At 38.7% G+C, this 19,987-nt stretch overlaps 1 protein-coding gene across 6 annotated transcripts in view; it reads right to left on the reverse strand.

The window, feature by feature from the left end:
• Window positions 1-19,987, reverse strand: part of esrrga (estrogen-related receptor gamma a) — a 150,170-nt gene that overhangs the window by 59,722 nt on the left and 70,461 nt on the right. For all 6 annotated transcript variants that reach the window (XM_084719355.1, XM_084719339.1, XM_084719323.1 and 3 more), the window contains exon 3: window positions 9,155-9,579. In XM_084719355.1, coding sequence (XP_084575481.1) covers window positions 9,155-9,579 — 425 coding nt within the window. The remainder of the gene's footprint in view (window positions 1-9,154; window positions 9,580-19,987) is intronic.

The following is a 19,987-nucleotide window of genomic DNA, read 5'->3' on the forward strand; positions in this document are numbered from 1 at the left end:
TTCCCAATGAGCACATCAAATACAAAACCGTGTATTTAAGATTAATATTTTTCTTTTGTTCCCATCTCTTTTCCCATACTTTATCTCTTTCTACATCTTCCTTCTCTTTATATTGTCACATATTTTGTCTTTGCTATTTTTTTAACTCTCTGTATTTTACAATATGTCTAAATAAGACCTATTTCTAGGCATATGTGGCTTCTGTTTTTCTCTTTTGTTGTATCCTGTTTAATGCTGTTGTTTTGTTTTCTCATTTTCAGCTCTACTCTCCTCCAGTTCTGCTCATTTCCTCCACTTAGTAATTTGCTTCCAGTCAGTTCTAAAGAAAAACACAGTTATGGATTTGTTAGGGCAGTTTGGACTGCTACAGAATTGTTCAAATGGATTTATTTGGTCAGAAAGGTTTATTTATCCATAGCATGAACTGTGTTTAGATTTTTTAAGCACAACACCCTTTGTTTCCTTCCTCCCGTGCCCATCTGACAACTACAGTAACCCAGCAAGCCAATGCATCTCCCACTGAAACAGAGTAAACAGTGATTACTATTGACTGCTGCTGTGGAGAGGATGTTTTCTCATTACTGGGCTGATTAAGGGGGCTAGTTAACTTGGGAAAAGGCTAAATGCATGAACACTCCTTAATGGGTAACAAGATACTCATTAATTGGTCTTGTTAGTTAAAGTAAAGGCTAAACATGCTAAATGCAGGGGGAACACTTATAGTCTAATGGACACAACTAATGGGACTAGTTAAGTTGCATGCAACCTTTACATGCTGATGATACAGGAAGAGCTGATTAATTCAGCACTTAAGAGGGACACTTACCTAGCGCTAACGCTAAATGTGCTAATGACACAGAATCTGTGTGGATTAATGGGCGGTGAGTAAAAGACCTTGTTAGCGTAAGGCTAAACAGGCAAATACTGCTAAATGGATAACTGCAGTAAAAAGCCACTTAGAGGTCTGGTAGCGCTAAGGCTAAATGTGTTAAACCCCCACTGAGGAAAAAAAAAAAAACACTAACTGAGTGCTAGTGGATTCACAAACATTATACGTATTTTATCATTTAATGTACCAGAAATGTTGTTATCAAAATTTGAAGTTTATATGATTTTGTAATCTGTCCTCTTCCAGGTCCATATGGTGGAGAGGAGGTCATATGGCTCAAGTCCTCCTGGATCCACATTCTTTACATGTATTTCATAATTTTATGTAACTGAAATTTTGTCATCAGTTTTTGTATTTAATGTGATTTTGTTGTTCTGTTGTACACACATGCACATCTACTGCAAGTTTTTCCCCCATTTTACAGTTTTTAGGAAGTTTTTGGAGCACATATTTAGAAAAAGGGAAAGTACTATAGGCTTACATTGAAAATATTGCACCTTATATTGAATAATGGATGTAGCCACAAAAATGTGAGCTCCACAATTATTTTTTCTCCTTACACATCTCAAATCATTTTCAGTGCAATAAAAAAAAATGCATTTCTTTTTTCTCTCACTAGGTCTGCCACAAAGTGGAGCAGTTGTTTAATAAACCCTGTATGTTAGACATTTTTTTCATGAGTATACTGTATATTAAGCATTGGTTAGCATGAAAAAAGAGTTTTGTAGCTTTAAAATGTTAGTGTTTTAACACTTAATCAAAAAATGCAATCAAGTAATCATTGAAAATGTAACTAAAATGTAATTTTTTTAAATATTATATTACATTTTTTTTTAATAGGTGACTTATTTTTTGTAATCTGACTATGTAATCCCAATGACATTACTAACCAACGCTGGGACAATACATCCTACTGTATGTGTCATCTGGCTGCATATTCTTTGTATGCTCAGACACAGATATAAACATCTTTCTACAGAGTGGGGGTATAGGGTAGGAATTAGAAAAGAAGGGTTTATATCAGAATGTCACTGTGCATGTGTGTGTGTGTGTGTGTCTTTATGTCTGTCTTTATGTGTCTTATTGTGCACTGGGATGGGCTTAGAGCAGAGAGGTTCTTGTCTTGGAGGCTCCTATGTATAACGTGTGAGTTTGTACATGTGTGTGTTGGTGTGAGTGAGGGGGATATATGAGGGCCTCAAATCCTCTGCAATCTCCTCTGAGATGTGTGTGTATGTCCACCTGCTGCATGACAATTGACCACCATGATACAGACTGTGGAAAATGAATGTTAGTGCATGTCTCTGGCCTGCCATACTCTTTGAGCTGTCTTTATTTTGTACCTGTCCTAACGTTAGCTTCTAACTTTGTCTTGACATAAGTTCAGCTTCTCCCTTCCTTTCGCTTTTCTTTTCTTTTATTAGACAGTTTTAACTGGAGAGCAAAAATATATAGGTAGAGGGTGAGAGAGGTGACAAACAGACAAGGTCTCTGGGCCAGATTAGACATCCAGCACACTGCAAATACATGGCATGCTCTTAGACCAGTGATTCACCAAGACACCACTTACAGTGCTACATAAAAGTAACATGCAAATATCTATTTAAAATTGTTTAACCACTGAAGTATTTTCACTGCAATCACACCTTTGCTCTACATCACTACCAGCTTTCTCATCTTCCTTTTTCCTGTCATCCACCTTTCTTCATCCCTCTTGCTGTCTTACTCTTCCCATTTCATCGCCCTATCCCTCCCTCTCCCACACTTTGCCCTCCTCCTCCTCACTCCCCTTTATCCCTCTCTCTCAATAAGGGAGTGATAGATGCAGGTTGTCAGGTGTCGCTGGACTGACGCCACAGAAACAGCAGCTGCCAGAGCCACTTCCTCCATGCTGCGACACACACACACACACCCCAACACACACATGCCACTAATTCCTTCCTACATCCATGTGCCCAATCCACCCTCCCCCTGCTACCCTCTTTCTCTCATTCCTTGTTTCAACTCTTCTTTTTTTAATCCAAACCGGTGTACACACCTCCTTTCCTTTCCTCTCCTCTCCTTTCCTCTCCTTTCCCGCCCCATGCTCTCCTCCCTGTCCAGCTGGAGGTGTTTTTTTGGTGATTACCTGCGGTTTTATTGGCTAATGGGTTGAAACATACCAATATGTCTGCCGCTGCCCATCTGAGGCTGGCCCTGCTTTCCAGCCAAGACACACACAGTAACACACAACCATGTATAAACACTGGCATATGTGCACAGTCGTGCACATAAACCTGCACTCATTTACATGGATGAACACTAGCTCACACACAGACACACAAGGTAACACATCCACACTGTCTGTGGATGGTTTTGGCTTGTGTGGTCGCCAAAGATAATGTCATGACCCATTTGTTCCAGTGGATTCAGGACCGCTCAGTCTGTGTCAAAACAAATATTAACAGTAGTACTGTAGCACAGAAACTGAGGTTTGTTTATAAAAAAAGAAGTGCTCTGATAGATTTTCTTAATATATTCTAGTTGTGTCCATTCAAGCTTGGGAAAATGTTGGTCTAAGGTTACTGTGAGTAGACTTTTAACACATTTTTAATAAACATTCAGGAAATTCTTTGTTAAAGCGATAAGATTAACATTAACATAGTAACATTAAAATGTCTAAAAAATGCCAGCCATGTTATATATTTTGCTAATTGCATACTCCAACAACGTTCATACGCAGAGAAATCTGTAATTTATTCCAGGTATTGGTGTGTTTCCTGATAGCCATTGCCAGCTAGTTCCTGGTCGTATCTAGAAGGGAACCCAAGACCCTGGAAAGATCTTGAGAGAATGATCATTTTAACCCAAATGGAGATCTTTCTCTAACTCTAATCAATGTTTTCTCTTCCCAACCATACCCAGATTTTAATCACAGTGTTGACACATTATAATCCATGATCAGTTTGTACAAGGTACGCAATGAATAAACAATGTGTACAAATCTCGTTCCCTTTAAGACACAACCGTAGTTGCTAGTTACTATGACTTCTGGGAAAACACCCAATACATCAGATATGTTCGAGAATAAAACTTTAATATATTATCTCGACCATGACCATGATTTTTGCCTGAGTAATTATGACAGGCAGATTTTCATCAGCTATTGTGGGTGTTAAAAAGTCAAGCAAACAACACCCATGGTCTCACACAATTTCACAACTAGGTGTGTAAGAAAATATCATTTCACTTGCGTATCATGATATGTTTTGTGATACTGCATTGAGTCTCAAAACTCAGTTTTGTAATGTTGTAATAAATGCACATCTACACACTTCTGATTGCACAGAAAAAATAAATACTGTAATACATTGAATCATAACCAATGTATCGTGATATGTTGTGTATTACCAGATTCTTGCCAATATACAGCCATATTTATGATGTCACCAAACTGCACCAAACTTTGTTATTATTTTAATGTGAGGGACCCCAAGCAACAGAACTTACAAAATGTGCATTTAATTTTGACCAAGAATGCAAAATAATGGCTCTGATTTATATCCCACTGGTGGCTCCAATTTCAATATGGCTTCCCATCCTTCTGCTCAACAAATTGTTTCGTCACAGCCTTTCGTGATAGTCCTGTAACTAGTTTTGCCCAAGTCCTGACCTGTAACCTTGCACTCTGGGCCCCCTGATCTGCAACATGTCAACTACAGGAGAAGAGAGGATTACAAATAGAGTGAAAATGAGGCAGTGAGAGTGAGAGTTAGAGGGGAACAGAGCATTGCTTTAAATCTATTCAAGGTCATACTCCGAAGAGGCTCTACTGTCAACATGGCATTATATCTATACGTTTAGAGGTCTTGTGTATTTAATCTGTAACTGTGTCCTCACCTATGTCACCTTTAACAAGCCTCCAAATGAAATGAGACATGTGGAACTGGTCAACTTTTAGACACCACAGCCATGACAGATAAATTAAGAGGTTAAACCCATACACAGAGCGATTATAGAGTAGTGTGTGACTGACTATTCATGTGTGTTTTTCATATGTTTCTGTGAGTATGTGTTTGTGTGTGTCTCTGCCTTTATCTCTATATGTGTGTGTGTTTCAATCTCTTTGTCAGGATTGCACCATGCCCTGATCTCATCTCATAAACACATACAGGTCATCTCTAGGTACTGGTGACCATCACAGTGGATGTAAGACTGTGACCCCCCCTACACACACATTCCACCCCCCCCCCCCCCCCCCCCCCCCACACCCCCCTTCTCGCTCTCTCTCTCTCTCTCTCTCTTTCTCTCTCTCTCTCTGGGGCTTTACTGGGAAAGCTGCTTATCGGAGGCAAAAGAAAGCAACGACAGATAGGTGGATGGATGGAAAGGCAGATAGATGAATCCTGTCTGATATGACTGACTGACTGACTGACTCAATGGATCGATGACGGCTGACTGGCTGGCTGACTGGTAGCTCGGTTATTGCAGTGGCATACTGACTGACAGGGAGGCTGTCCTGCTGACTGATGGGGCCTATTAGTTATTAGTCGTTTTAGAAAACTTGAACAAATCATTCAAGATTATTACTCAAACACAACGTCTTCAAAGGTTTATGTCTTGCTGACCAACTAGGTCAAAGCATCACAGTGGCCCTGACATAAAACTATAATCCTTCGTAGATTTCCCTCATTTTAAAGTGCTTCATAGACCCATGATTAATGGGTCATCAAATGTGATATTGCATTTTTGTCTTATTGTCAACAAATTCCATCAAACCCAAGTCAATAATATTGCTGCAGAGCTCCATTGTTGTCCAAAAACTATTCAGTAGCGGACAGGTTCTTTCTGCATGATCAGAATTTTAACACTTTAGATTACTAGAGACGCAAAGATAAAGCAATGGATTTCTTATACGTCAACTATTAAATTAATGGCCAACAATTCTGATTATCAATCAATCATCAGTCATTAAAAAACATCCAAACTGATTCCCTCTTCTCAAATGTGAATACCGTCTGCTTTCTCTATAACAATAAATGGAATATCCTTGGGTTGTCTGCAAAATAAGACTTTTTTTTGCCACCTTGGTCTTTGGGACACAGTTGTTAGGGAATTTTTCAATTTATTTATCATTTTTCAATTCATCATACTAAGGCATTGAGGTCATTGAGAGGCCTGCACTAACCCTTAATAGACACACTGTCTCTCTTCTAGACAGTAGATGCAGCTGTCTTCTTCTTTCAGATAAACGAGGGAACAATTCAATAGTGTTGCTACGGTGGCTAAGGTCAGAGAAGTGTTTGTCTTGTGTCTCTCAAAGGAACAGACGTAATTGTTGTCATATCACTGACCCTGTGAAGAATGGGAGCAAAGGGTGCTGAGCTGTGTTCTCTGACGTTGTTCATTCATACTTCCCATGTTTGGAGCTGCAGACCTATAGTCTAATTCCATATGCTACAGATGTGTTGGGTCTGACCTTATTTGGGTATAGATTATTATTATTATAGATTATTTATGGCATTATCTGTGAAGGTTTAAAGACAATCCCAGATGACTGCAACTCCAGAATTGAAGAGAACATCAGGACAAAATGTATACTGACTCACAAAAGTACATAATATCTCAGCTTTGACCTTTACCCTTGCTTTAATATAGAGGTAAACAGTGTAGTATGTATTAGACTCTCAAGTCAGCCTCTAAACGTTTTGCTCAGTGGTGACTGAGCTTCCAGCTTTTGTTGCTGAAACTCGGTGGAAACAATTAGAGAGTTTAAAAAAAATCCTTTGCCAACCCAGTCCTAAATCTTTAGGGTGGCCCTTCATTGTGGGGCAGGGACTTTGTGTGCTTATTACTAAGAAGAATGGGGACACAACATTGTTTCTGGTAAGGTGTGTCCTTGAAAACACGTAAGGGGCGTAGGTCTGTCAGCGGCTGTTCTCACTGGCGTTCAAGCCACTATCTTCCATTTAGAAATAGCCATGATCAATAAGCGTAATGATCTCAAATTGTCTGATATTGTGAGACTAAGTCTGATCTCCTTCAGCTGTTTGCTGTGGAAAGAAACATGTGAAGACAATCATGAAACCCAATGAATTCATCAATTGAGTAGTAGATTTTCTACAAGTGCTCAATTTGTGAAATAAATTATGAGAAATTGGGATGGTTACATTATCGTTGAACTGTGTGGATTAATGAATGAATGGCTGACTTACTGGCCTGTTTTATGGCTAATTGATTGTCTGTAAGACTGACTTGTGCTGTAATGGTGATCAAGCTGAGAGATTGAGTATGAATTGAATATCCACAAAATTGAAGAGCCTAAATACCTGTGCACTTCCTGGACGACTTGTGGCCTGAACAAGAGACGAGCAAAGGATTACTGAGCCTAATTCCTGGTACTCTTCTCATCATGTGGATTACTGCTCTATCCCTTCTCTCCTCTACTCCCTAACCTGAACTCCTGACCCCCAGACATAACCTCCGACCTTCCTTTGACACTACGTTATCTCATAGACAACAGGCTTATAGCTAACACTCTTCCTGTAGAGCATAAACAGCTAGATCTGAGGATGCAAACATCACCTGGAAATTACACTTTGCTATTGATGAAGAAGAGGTCAAGGTTGAAGGTGAAAGGGAGGCGTATCTCCAAATTGGTGTGTATTCAAGGACCTGATTGGATGCTTATGAGTGAGTATGCGTATGTGCATGCATGGCAGGAAGAGAAATGGTGAAGGACAGAGGAAAAAATAGACTGTGGTGGGTGTCCTGGTGGCTCACTTAGCAGACAGAGGAGGATACATGTACCATATAAAAATCTGGGTTCACATCTGGCCTGGGGCTTTCATCATATGTCCTGGATCTAGTATAATGGCTCAACTGTGTGTGCATGAGTGATAGAGCACTCTTTATGTGTGTCTGTGCATTTCATTGGAAAAAAACATAGTTTATGTTTTAGGTGCTATGTGTACAATACTCCTCTGAAATGTCGAGCCAGTTTAGTTCAAAATGAAAAACACTCTTCATCTTTAACTTCTGACCTTGTGTCCCCAACTCAGCCAACCCTGTAATGTGTTCTTTTGTTGTGAAGTGTTGACCTTTCATGTTCACTTTCATAGCTTCATAAATGCAAATTTGCAAGAAATCAAATTAAATCAAATGAGGCACTTAGAGATAGTCAAGTGTATTAGCTATAGTACGTGCTGGTTCACACGTCCCCAGTTTGAAGAAGCAGAGAGGAGCACGAGCACAGAAGCTAAGCAATGCAGGGTCAATAACAAAATGTATAGCCAATTACAAAAGGTCCACCGAAAAAACAAAACAAAAAAACAAACCAAAGAAAAAATATCAGTTTTCATGTACATTATATTTAAAATATTCCCACTTGACTTTGACTTGCCGTTTTTTTAATGGGAAACTGCCATTATATAGGCCAAATATCGCTCCTTGCACAAACCTACCTTGCAAAACATGTGAGTTGCTGGTTTACCACTGCCTTCATTTATTTATTAGTTTGTTTCTGTTGCAAAGCGAATTTGGTGAATCCAAACTAACCTTGAAAAACACAGAAGTCACACAATAACACAAACCAATTAACAGATTGAGGCAGTGATAGACCAGCAACTCACATTTTTTGTAAGATAAAATTACTGATTTCAGTTATGGAGTTTGGTTGGTTTGGAGAGAGCGATATTTGGCTTATATAAAAGGCAGTTTCCTGTCTGAAAAGGCTGTCTGATGGCAAAGTAAAGAGGTGAAAATATTCTAAATATAGTGTAAACTTAAATTGATGGGTCTTTTTTTAAGTGGCTAATATAACTTGTTGCTGATCCTGTCCACAGAGGTTGATTCCTTACCTTCCGTGCTGGTACTCTCCTCTGCTTCTCGGAGCGTGGTTACTGGCATCTACTGCATGTAACACTTGACCATGGATGAGTATCTCATTTAAACCCACTTAAAATATTGTGAACTCTGCCTTAAAGGTCTCTCATCAAGTCAGTTTAACATTGAATAGACCAAAGCATTTGATAATAGTTCAACAGTTTTGACCGAATATTAACGTAAAACAACACAGACCCCAATTTTTCCGGAACACCAGTTTTGATAAAGAGGCTGAGGTAACGACAGCGACACCAAAACAGGATGAAAAAAAGGAAAGGGACAGTTACAGAGAGTATGAAAGCAAACCTGTGACACTAGACCTGATAAGGACACAGGGACAGAAATGTAGACAGACAAACACAAAGGGATCATTATAGACAGGAAGTCAAAATGGAAGCCAACCTTGGATGGTACGTTTGAAGAAGGCCTTGCAGGCCTCACAGGATGCCACTCCATAGTGGTATCCTGACGCAATGTCCCCACACACCAGACACAACCTCTTGGGCATTGAATTCAACATGTACTCGCACTTTATCTGTGAATCTTCGCCGATAGTTGATGAACAGTCCTCGTAACGCTTTGATCCAGGGCCGCCAGCAGGACCCAGGGGCCCTGCGTTGGAGCCGTATAGGCTTGGGGAGTCTAAGCCGTTGGGGTGGCCGTTCATCGTGGACGAATAGGAGCCTGAGGCGTCACTGGAGCCACCAGGGGAGTGATGGTTTAGGCTGTCAGTCAGGGAGGCAGGACTAGACGGCTCAGTCTTTATATAAGAGGACGGACAGTTGGACTCTAGGTGGCGCTCCTTACTGGACATTCTGCAGAGAAGCCTGAGGGAGTGAAACAGGAACAATAGGAGAAGAGGAAAGTATTACAAGAAAATGTCATGTGTAAAATCTAAGAAAATTATGGATATTCATAAAGAAAAGAGAGAAAACCAAGCGAGCAAAGGGTTAGAAGAAAGTCAGAGCTAGAAAAGAAGAAGTAGAGCCAGAAAGATATATCGGTCAGCCAAACTATCAGCTGGTTAATATTATCAGCTGATATTAGCCTATTAGAGCAATATTCATTTATGTTGGTATCAGCATATACATTGACATGTACCAATACATTTTTTTTCTTTAAAAAATATAATGCAGATGGTTTTTTGTTTTTTTTGCTTTTTTAGACAGCATTTTATGTATATTTTATCATTTTTCTTAAATACAGTACAGTCCCCTATATATATATATATATATATATATATATATATATATATATATATATATATATATATATATATATATATATATATATTCTGTTCTATTTGTGTGTGTTTTTTTTTATTTATAGTCATTCATAATTGTTACAAATACTACTCAAAGCTTACTCTTCCGGTGCCCTGATATAATTTTGGATGATAAAGTTTATTGTTTAACTGTAAAATGTCTTGCCTCCATTACATATCTGTGTCAAAAGTGTTTGATAAGTACATTTGAGGGGGGGGGGGGGTCATTACAATATTGGCAGATATCTCAGAACAGGAATGTTTTTTCTCCATAGTATCATTATTGGCCTCTAATATCTAGTATGAGCTGAGCTCTGCAGTTAAGGCAATGCTCAATGAAAGAAATTCATTTTTTGAAAGTTCAATTATAGCAATCATTTGTTCTGATGTTGTTGTATTTCCTCACTGTCACTTTCTATGATGGATTTATAGTTTTTCACTGAGCCTGACACACACACACACATACACACACACACACACACACACACACACACACACACACACACACACACACACACACACACACACACACACACACACACGTATACACACACAATCCATCCGTCAGATTTGTTATTCTTTTCTTGAGAGTTGTGCAGAGGGAGAAACAACGGATAGAATAATAAAAGACAGGAAGAGACTTAACTACATAAAATAAACAGATTGTGGCTCATTAGGGAAACTGTGTGTAAAATAAAGGAGCAGAGAAGCATCTATGGTAGCACACAGTCACACAAACACATACACAGGCTCGGGGCCGACGGTCATCCGTCACTCTCCAGTCAATAGCAGCTTGTTCTACATGAAGGTAATCAGTAAGCAGCCTCTCTGCTGCTCAATCATCCCAAAGACAGCCTCACACATACATGATGCTCACACACACACACACACACACACACACACACACACACACACACACACACACACACACAGTCATACATGTTCATATACAAGCACACGCTGACAGATACACCGTAAGAAGTTAGGGGATGCCATGCAATACAAGACCGTGTTTAAAACCCCAAAACAAATTTGCTTCTAATCAGTGCCGAAGTATTTCTCTCCTCATCTCTTGTTCTTCTCTGCTGTCCCTCCCTTTCTCTGTTCTGCCTCCCATCCTTTCTCCCTCTCTCCTCTCCTGCTTTTCCCTCTTCCTCTCCCTGAGGAGGCTGGCTGGTGTCTTGTTAATGGCAGTTGTAATTAACAGCTATCTTCTCTCTGTCCATATCTCTCCATCCCTCCCTTTGTCTACCTTACTATCTATCTGCCTGTCTCCCTATCACTTCCTATTCACCACCATCTCTCCTTCTCTCTCTTACTCTATCTCTTTCCACTCTCTCTTTCTCTTCCTCTTTGCATTACCACTCTCTATTCCTCTAACCCTGCCCTCCCTCCCATCTCTCCCGTTTCATTGTTAAAGGCAGAAAGCACAAAAGGGGTTTTTAATTAAGGCAGGATGCTGCTAAACGAGGGGCTTCTAAAGTCCAGTCGGCCTGTAAAAGATCCCTGTTCTACAGGGACCCATAAAACACAGACAGCGCCTTGACGGAGAATGGAGAGCTGGTTGGGAGAGGCGGGGGGGTGTTGGGGAATGGATATAGACAGGAACATAGGCAGGCAGACAGACAGACAGACAGCCATAGCAAGAGACAGGCAGATAGAGAGAAAGAGGGGTTGGCTGCAGTTGTGGATGATAGCCAAATGACAGATAGCAGTTTCACATCTGAATTGCTCAGTTTTTAATGTGCGACATAAATTTAAAGGGATAGTTTTGATTTGGGGGGGGTTGTGTGAGGTGCTTATCCATAATTTGTGTATTACCTACATTTCAGAGAAGCAGCAGGAGTGTCTGTATTGGAGGCTCAACAATTTACTGCTGTGGACAGGGCCAGAGGCAAAATGTATTTAAGCCACCCCAAAACATTTAAAATATTTTCACAACTTCACCGTGCTGTCAGCCAGCCCCTTCTGACAGCAAACTGCCCTTATATAAACCAAATATTGCTCTGTCAAAACAACCAGACTTGTTTGGCAAAAACTGTAATTTTACCTTGCAGAACATAAGATTTGCTGGTCTACGACGCCTCTGTTGGTTAGTTTGTCTTATTGTGTGACTTTTTTGTTTCAAAGGATTAGTTAATATATATGTATAATACAAACAAACTAACAAAATTGAGGCAGCGACAGCAATAAGTTTACTGTTTTTACTAAAGGAGTTTCCACACGTACTTAAACTGATACTGATGTTTTTAAGTGGCTAAAATACCTACAGTAGACAGTGGCCCACCGGCCAAGTACCTTATACAACACCACTTCAAGATATCTGAACAATCCCTTAAACGTAAGATAAGACAAAGCTGTCCTCTTCCTTTATTCATATCTGCACAAGTACTGTGAAAGCTCTTTTTTTTTTTTTTTTACCAGAAATTCTGTGCTTTTTATTTGAGTCCATTTTTCCTTTCATAAAGTGACATGACATTTATAATGTACAATACTTTGGCCTCCCCCCTGCCCCTTTTCATCATATATTTTATTCCCACCACCACTTCTTCCCTCCCGTCCCTGCAGGTCCTTCTAATTCAGTGACTCTATTAATCGTGGCTTTGTGGTATTCACCAATGTCTATAAATCCATTTATCTGATGCAAAGGTAGGCCCTCAGTTTGGAATGAGGGGGAAAGCCACAGTGAGAACGGTTTGGACACAAATCACAAAAGAGGAATAGAGGTAAAAAAGGATAGGGAGCGTCAGTGGAGGAATATACATATTATATATATATATATATATATATATATATATATATATATATATATATATATATATATGTATGGGGTGCTAGAATAAGCAAGAAATAAATAAATGTAAATGTGGAAAAGAGTGATGGAATGATGAGAGATCGCACAGGGATGTCTATGTTCTCGGGGAGGGAGAGAAAACACAGTGGAGACAGAAAAAGAGAGTAGACCCATTTAAGTAGATGATGTGATGGTGATGATTTAATCTCTCCTTTTTCACTCTTTATGCTCTTTTGTGCCCCCTCCCTTCGACCGTCAATCCCTCTGAGTACCATTAAGTGAAAGAGTTTAAGTGCCAAAAGATCTCAGGCGCTTTTTTTTCCTTCTCTCTCTCAAATTCTCATCTATCTCTCTTTCCTTCTCCCTTTCCAGTCCTCCTCTTTGCTCTCTTTTTTCCTCTATCATCTCTTTTTCTCCCACTCTCACATCTTCTCTATGTGCTCTCCCACTCTGCTTATAAATGAAAAATAATGGCAGTCGAAGGAGGAGGAATAAAAAGAATAAAAAAAGAAGACATGCGTGCAGAGGAGAGGAGAAGAGGAAAGAAGATTAAGAAATCACAGCCAGTGCGCTGTGCCGAGCGAGAGGTTGAATGCATTTATGTATGTATGTTATCAGTATAATTATGGCGCTATGTAACGACGGCTCAGTGCTGAAAGAGCAGTCTTATTGTGCCTGTCTGCTCTTCAGATGAGTGTGGGGAGAGAGAGGGAAGGAAGGGGTTGAGTCTCATTTTTTTGATCAATTCTTTATGTTTTTATGTGTTTAAAGAGATTTATACTAAGAAGAAAGGGCTTGAGTGTGTTTCTTTTTGTATTTTCACAAGGGGCTCAAAGACGTGAGCAGTGTGTTATGAGATGATTACAGCAAAACACAAAGAAGAGCAGTAATCAGATTTTAGTATAAGCTGTTTAGTTTAATGCTGTTACAGAAAAAAAAGTTTTTTTTTATTCCTGCTATTCTTGATCTTCATTGGCATGCCACCATTTGTAACACACAAGATATTTTTTACTTCTTTGTATTACAGGAATTATGTATAACTAGTGGTATAAGGCTAATGCTTATTTTCATTATCAATTAAACTGTTCATCATTTTGTTGATTAATTGATTAGTTGTTTGGTCCCTAAAATGTTAGAAAATGGCAAAAATGTTGATCTGTGTCTCACAAAGCCCAAGGTGACGTCCTCAAATGTTTTGTTTTGTCCATAAAAAAAGGAACCAGAAAATATTCACATTGGAGAAGATGGAACTGAGAATTTTTATATTTTTTCTCTTGAAAAATGCTGATTAATAGATATTCAATATATTCAGTCTAAACAGTTTCAATTAATTTCGTAGGTGACAACTAATCGATTGATTGACTAATCGTTGCAGCTCTAAAGTGGTGTGAACCTTCTTTTGTCTAAAATTGTTATAAATAATCAACCTCCATGAACAAAAATGATTTTCTTTTTCATTTATTTTACTAGATGTCATAAAGACAGTTATTATTTCTTTTATTCAATAGTTAGATGTTTTATGTAATTTCAGATGGAAACTTACTTTCATTACAACAGAAGGCAGAGAGAGTTCATTTTAGTTTCACATGTACAGCATCAAACAAGAAGGCTAACTGGTGGACACTTTTATCCACATATAAAAAGTATATTCACTCATGTTTAGATTTAGATTTAGATAGGATTAGTGCTCATGATAAAATTGGCCACACACACAGTGTTTGTGACACCAACTGTGTTTCACAAACAGCCAGAGCAAAGGGGACAAAAGTAGCTGTTAAGTTCCTGCAGACATCAAATATTCAGCAGACCTATTTACCTGTCCCTTGCTGAGGGAGAAAATACACACACACTCGCATACGCACCCACCAGAAAGATCACCACCTTCCCTTGTCTCCATTTCCACTTCGATCCCTGTCATTTTCTCTTTCTCTTTGCTACTATTCCTTTTTTCATTCCTCACTTTTTGCAGGCACAGTGACTCATGAAAGAGAGATAAATATCCATGGAGAGAGGGAGAGCAACAGAAGGAACAGAGCGATGTCTACAAAAGAAAAAGAAAGGAAAAAGAAGAGGAATCTTTTTTCTGTGTGCTGAGGGAAGGTGGGCCACTTTAGTATGACAAGCTGTCATTAGAGCGGTGGGCTGATGCAGCGCCCTGACAACTGGCAGGGACAAACATACAATCATCGTATTAGAGCAACTACTCTCTGCCTCACTCTGTGTCTCTGTGCTGGTCGCTACTCTGTGCTCCTTTAGTCTGTGTTTCTGTGTGCACTCGCACTCTTTCATTATATACAATCTTTGTGCGACTGCCTCGCTAGACGGTGACCATAAACACAAACTGATCCTCAAACAACTCTTAACTGTTTTTGTCCCGCCCCAGGTTAGACAAGAGAAGAGAGGAGAAGAAAAGAGAAGAGGAAAGGAAGGAGCATTGTATGTTGAATAGAGGTTTACAACAGACATTAACCTATCACTGCCAAATCAGAGGTTTAGATAACGTTCAGTTTGTTCATAACCTGCATGATTGTCTCGCTGCTCACGTGGCTTGCCCTGCTGGACTTTTCTGTCAATGCTGCGATGTTACAAAATGCCAGTGGGAAAAAAATGTTATTGTAACAAATAAAAATGATGGTTAAACAACCAAAATATGATTGAAAATATATAATTGTTATGTTAAGAGAATCAAAAGAAACAAAATAAGTGGCTAAGATGTAAACATTTCAAGCTTACTTTTTATTCTAGCAATGAAAACTGCTTTTAAAATACATGTTACTTCATTAAAGGACAAATCTGTAATATATTTACTGTAATAAATCATAAAATGGCCATGATATGTCATCAGAGATTAAGGAAAAAAATTGAAACAAATTGAAATAGAAATTTCTATTCTGGCTCGAAACTTGAGTTTTTTGTTTGTTTGTTTCATGTTAATTACAGTTCAAATTAATGCTGAACATCTGAAATGTCGGTTATAAGGAATCATTAATAATTAATTAATCTTTCAGGAGGAGTAAATATTTATAATGGCTAAATCGAGTGGGTTTTATTTTCAGGATAACAGGCTTAGCTTTATATTGACAGACAACTGACATATAAAGAGCTAATGAACTTAGAGCGTAGGACTTGTCGTCTTTTGTGGTTGTCAAATTCTAATGTTAAGCTTCTATTCTTGCAGTGTTAATGCAGCCTGCCTGAGCTTCCTCAAGTTTGGGGAGGAGAGGGCAAGGGGAAACAACTCCCTTCAACCATGGATTCGCATTAGATTAAATAAGATTTCAACCTGTTTAATATCACTTCTTTGGCTCAAAGTCACTATTTGGACAGCAGTACTTGTTTTTGGACGTGCAATTGTTACATTTCGCTCCTTTAAGAACAAATGCATTTAACTACATCTCGACAAATGTCAGTGTCTATGGAGGAATGAAGCATCTCACTGCCCTGACAATGTTTTAAAAACCAAATTCCCATTGAAAAAATTATAAAAATGAGTAGAGCAGGATAGGACGAGAGAGGAAAGAGAAGTGGTAGCAATAGAGACAGAGAAGGGAGAAGTGCTGACAATGTAGCTACCACGGGTTGGCTAATACCTTTCCATCACACCAAGCATTGTGCTCTCGATGCTGATAAGAACACACAGTCCAATAAGCAAAAAGAAAAAAAAGAGAGGGAGAAAACCCCACACAATTCTATCTAGATGATACCGGCAATGCTTTGGGAACGTGAAGGAAGGGTGGAATACAGAAAAGAAAATACATTGAATTAAAGAATGGAGTAAGGAGGGGAATCGGAGCAAAAAAATGCATTTACATTTCTATAGTCAAATGAATAGAATGATTTCATCAATAGGCTGAATTGCTTTTTGCAGCCCTCACACTCCTCTGTTTATTTTTCTTTCTTTGCTCTGTTTCTGTCTCTATTTTACTCCCTTTTCAACGCTCTCCTATCTGTGGAGGGTTGTTGAACTGCTTGTCAGTTTGTTAGTTCAATACATGCACTGGTAAGTGTGCACACACACATACAAAAACACACGTACACTTAAGTTGTTAGCTAAACACATCGGATTAAAATGAGCGCAGCGAGGACAGATTTTCTATTTTCTGGTGGCTGAAGGACAGGGAAAAAACACACACATAAAAATGTTCACACAAAAAACCTTTTTCACGTGTGTGATTTTCTTATGATTTCTCATTTTCTCATAATTGAATTTGTGTTTTTACATGTGCATCGTGTAAGGTGTGTGCATAGTTAAAAGGCAGAGAAATAGAGACAGAAAATAGAGACAGTGTTGCTGTGGAGTGTGTGTATCTGACTCACAGTGTGTCGATGATTATAGTTGTTTTCAGGGAGAAAAATGAATAAAATAAGAAATAAAAACTCACGCAGCGACAGTCAATCTAAACCACTCTCCCTCCTACTGAGCTCTCTCGCGCCCTCTCTTTCCTGCTCTCTTTGGGTCTCAATCTTTCTCTCTAGTCGTTTCTACTTCTCACACGCAAACACACTCTGTCATTGCTTCTCAGTCTTTCTTGTGCATCCACACCCTGTCACACACACCACCTCACACCCCACACAAACACACGTACACACACACCAGGGAGCAGATCAATTGTTACAGTGTTAGTCGGGCAGGAAACCTGTAATTCACTTCATTGGCTGCAGAATAAACCCCTGATTACATACAATCAATGTGATAATGGCTAAAACACATTCTGCCCAATGGGCTGTTGGGCTGTAAAGACTGGCAGAGGAGAAATGTGTGAGTATGTGTGTCTATATTCCTGTATGAGTGTCTGTGACTCTTTCCAGGTATGAATTTTAACATAACAAACACAGGTCTACACACACCTTTGCTGTGAACAACTATCCACAAACACATACACAGGTGTGAAATGAAATGGGTAAGACTTACAGAGGCACACTAGTGGGGCTAAAGCTGTTATGATGCATCCTGGGGTTTATAAAGTTTACACACACACACACACACACACACACACACACACACACACACACACACACACACACACACACACACACACACACACAGTCTGTAGATGTGAATGGATAAACAGTGGGAGGCAGCACACACAGGGCAGGCTCAGCCAAACACGATTGATTAAGAATTATGTGCTTTCCAAACTGCAGACTGCAAACTCTTCAGGAATATCATGTTGAGTCTGGTGATATCAGTATATCTCATATGTCTTCAGTCATCATGTAGTACTGTTTTAAAACTGCTGCGTGGATTTTCTAGGGCTGGGCCCCAAGTTTGTCAGTCAAATCAAATCTGGCTATTCAATCTGAATTTTCAACCATTTGTTGCTTTTTTTTTTTTTTTTTAGCACAATGCCACATTAAGCTCCATGAAGCCTACATGAATATGTTTGTACAACTTGTGTTGTACACCTTTCTTCATCAGCTGTGTCACCTGTGCATCACCTATAGTGTGTTTCTATTTCTCTTCTCCAGTCTTATCACAGTTAGTTTTCTTGTTTGTGCTGATTTTAAGACTTGGTCTGTAAAGACTGCCATGTTGTTGTATTGCTCTGTGTACAATGACACAGCTAAGAAAATAAGAGCTGAAACTTGGTTCCCAACCACTCGTTTCATTTTTTTCTCAGTTAACCACCAGACATGTTGTCACGTGGAGTTGTTTAAATAAGGCCTAATATTAAAATAGATTTCTGATATCCCTTATAAATAATTCTTCACCAGAATATAAATAAATAAATATCTGTTTTATCTTGTTACTGTAATGCACATTGATAGACAAAAAAACCCTCCAAAACCTGACTGCATGACTTTAAAAATCTCAGTCAACTGAAGGATCTCTGAATGATGATTAGAATCTTCAACTTCCAGGGGGCACCCCTTGTACTTTCTTCATCTCTCATCTTTTTCAGTCTGTCCTCTTCTTTTCACTTCTCTTAAAAAGGTAAATATATTACATTTTTTTAAGGAAATTCCTTTCCTTCCAGTCAGTCTTCCATATTTTGTATGAAGGATGATTTAGATTTGAGAATCTGACTGCGTTGGTGTAGTTATTTAAGTGAAAAGATATGAAGAGGTTGAGCTTGTTCAGGGAAAAAACATGAAGGCTGTGCAATGCTAACCCGGTGTGTGTGCGTAGGTGTGTGTGTCTGTGTGTGTGTCAGATGGGAATCTTGATGATTTAGGTCATTTTCTCGTGGAGCAGTGGCTGATAAGTGTGTTGCTGCCAGGCACTATCTTTGTCACCATGTCTCTCTCTCTCCTTACCTCTCTCTTTGTCTCTCTCTCTTTGGCCCTCTTTCTGTCTCCTTTATCTGCTGTGTGTCATTGTGTTTGTGAGGGCGGGTGTCTACTGTAAGAACAGTGCTTCAAACATCTGAAACATCCAGTCCACAGCACATCAGGAGGAAAGTTAAGAGTTGGTACGTAAACTACAGTCAGTATAATCAAATAAATGAATTAATGTAAATTAGGTGTGTAATTCAACTCAATCTCAGGACTAAATTACATATCATGTACTTGTAGTCATCTCCAAACCTTTGGCTGAAGAGAGGAAATCAGTGAAATTATTGAATGCATCCTGTTTTTAGGTAAACATTTTACAGAGGACATGTGGCAAACAGTGCTGCAACTAACAATTTTCATTTATATTCATATTATTTAGATAAATCTATTTGTTGTTTTGTCCATAAAATGTCAGAAAATGGTAAAAAGAAAAATGTTGATCAGTGTTTCCCAAAGCACAAAATGACATCCTTTAATTCTTGTTTTGTAAACAACCCAAATATATTCAGGTTAAGTTCATAAAGGAATAAAGAAACAAGAAAATGTTCACATTTAAGAAGTTGGAAACTGAGAATTTGGACATTTTTGTCTTTAAAAAAATACTCAAACAAGATTATAATAAAAAATAGCTAGTGACTTAAAGTGGATTAAATGGTTGACAGCTGATGAATTAATTGTTGCTGCTCTAGCAAACATGAAATTACTAATGCTGCTTTTTTTTATATAAAAATATATACTAAAGAATGCAAACATACTTATTTAATTAAACAATATCCACAATAAATTTGATGAACTCATATTTACAGAGCTTATTCACATGATACCGGCAGGTAATGTTTGTAGGGGTATAAGGAAAATACATTGTAGGCTGGTTCCTTTATAAATGAAAGGTCATTGATCA

Source organism: Lutjanus erythropterus, chromosome 1 (assembly GCF_056507025.1).
Source record: "Lutjanus erythropterus isolate fLutEry1 chromosome 1, fLutEry1.hap2, whole genome shotgun sequence".
Classification (NCBI taxonomy): domain Eukaryota; kingdom Metazoa; phylum Chordata; class Actinopteri; order Lutjaniformes; family Lutjanidae; genus Lutjanus; species Lutjanus erythropterus.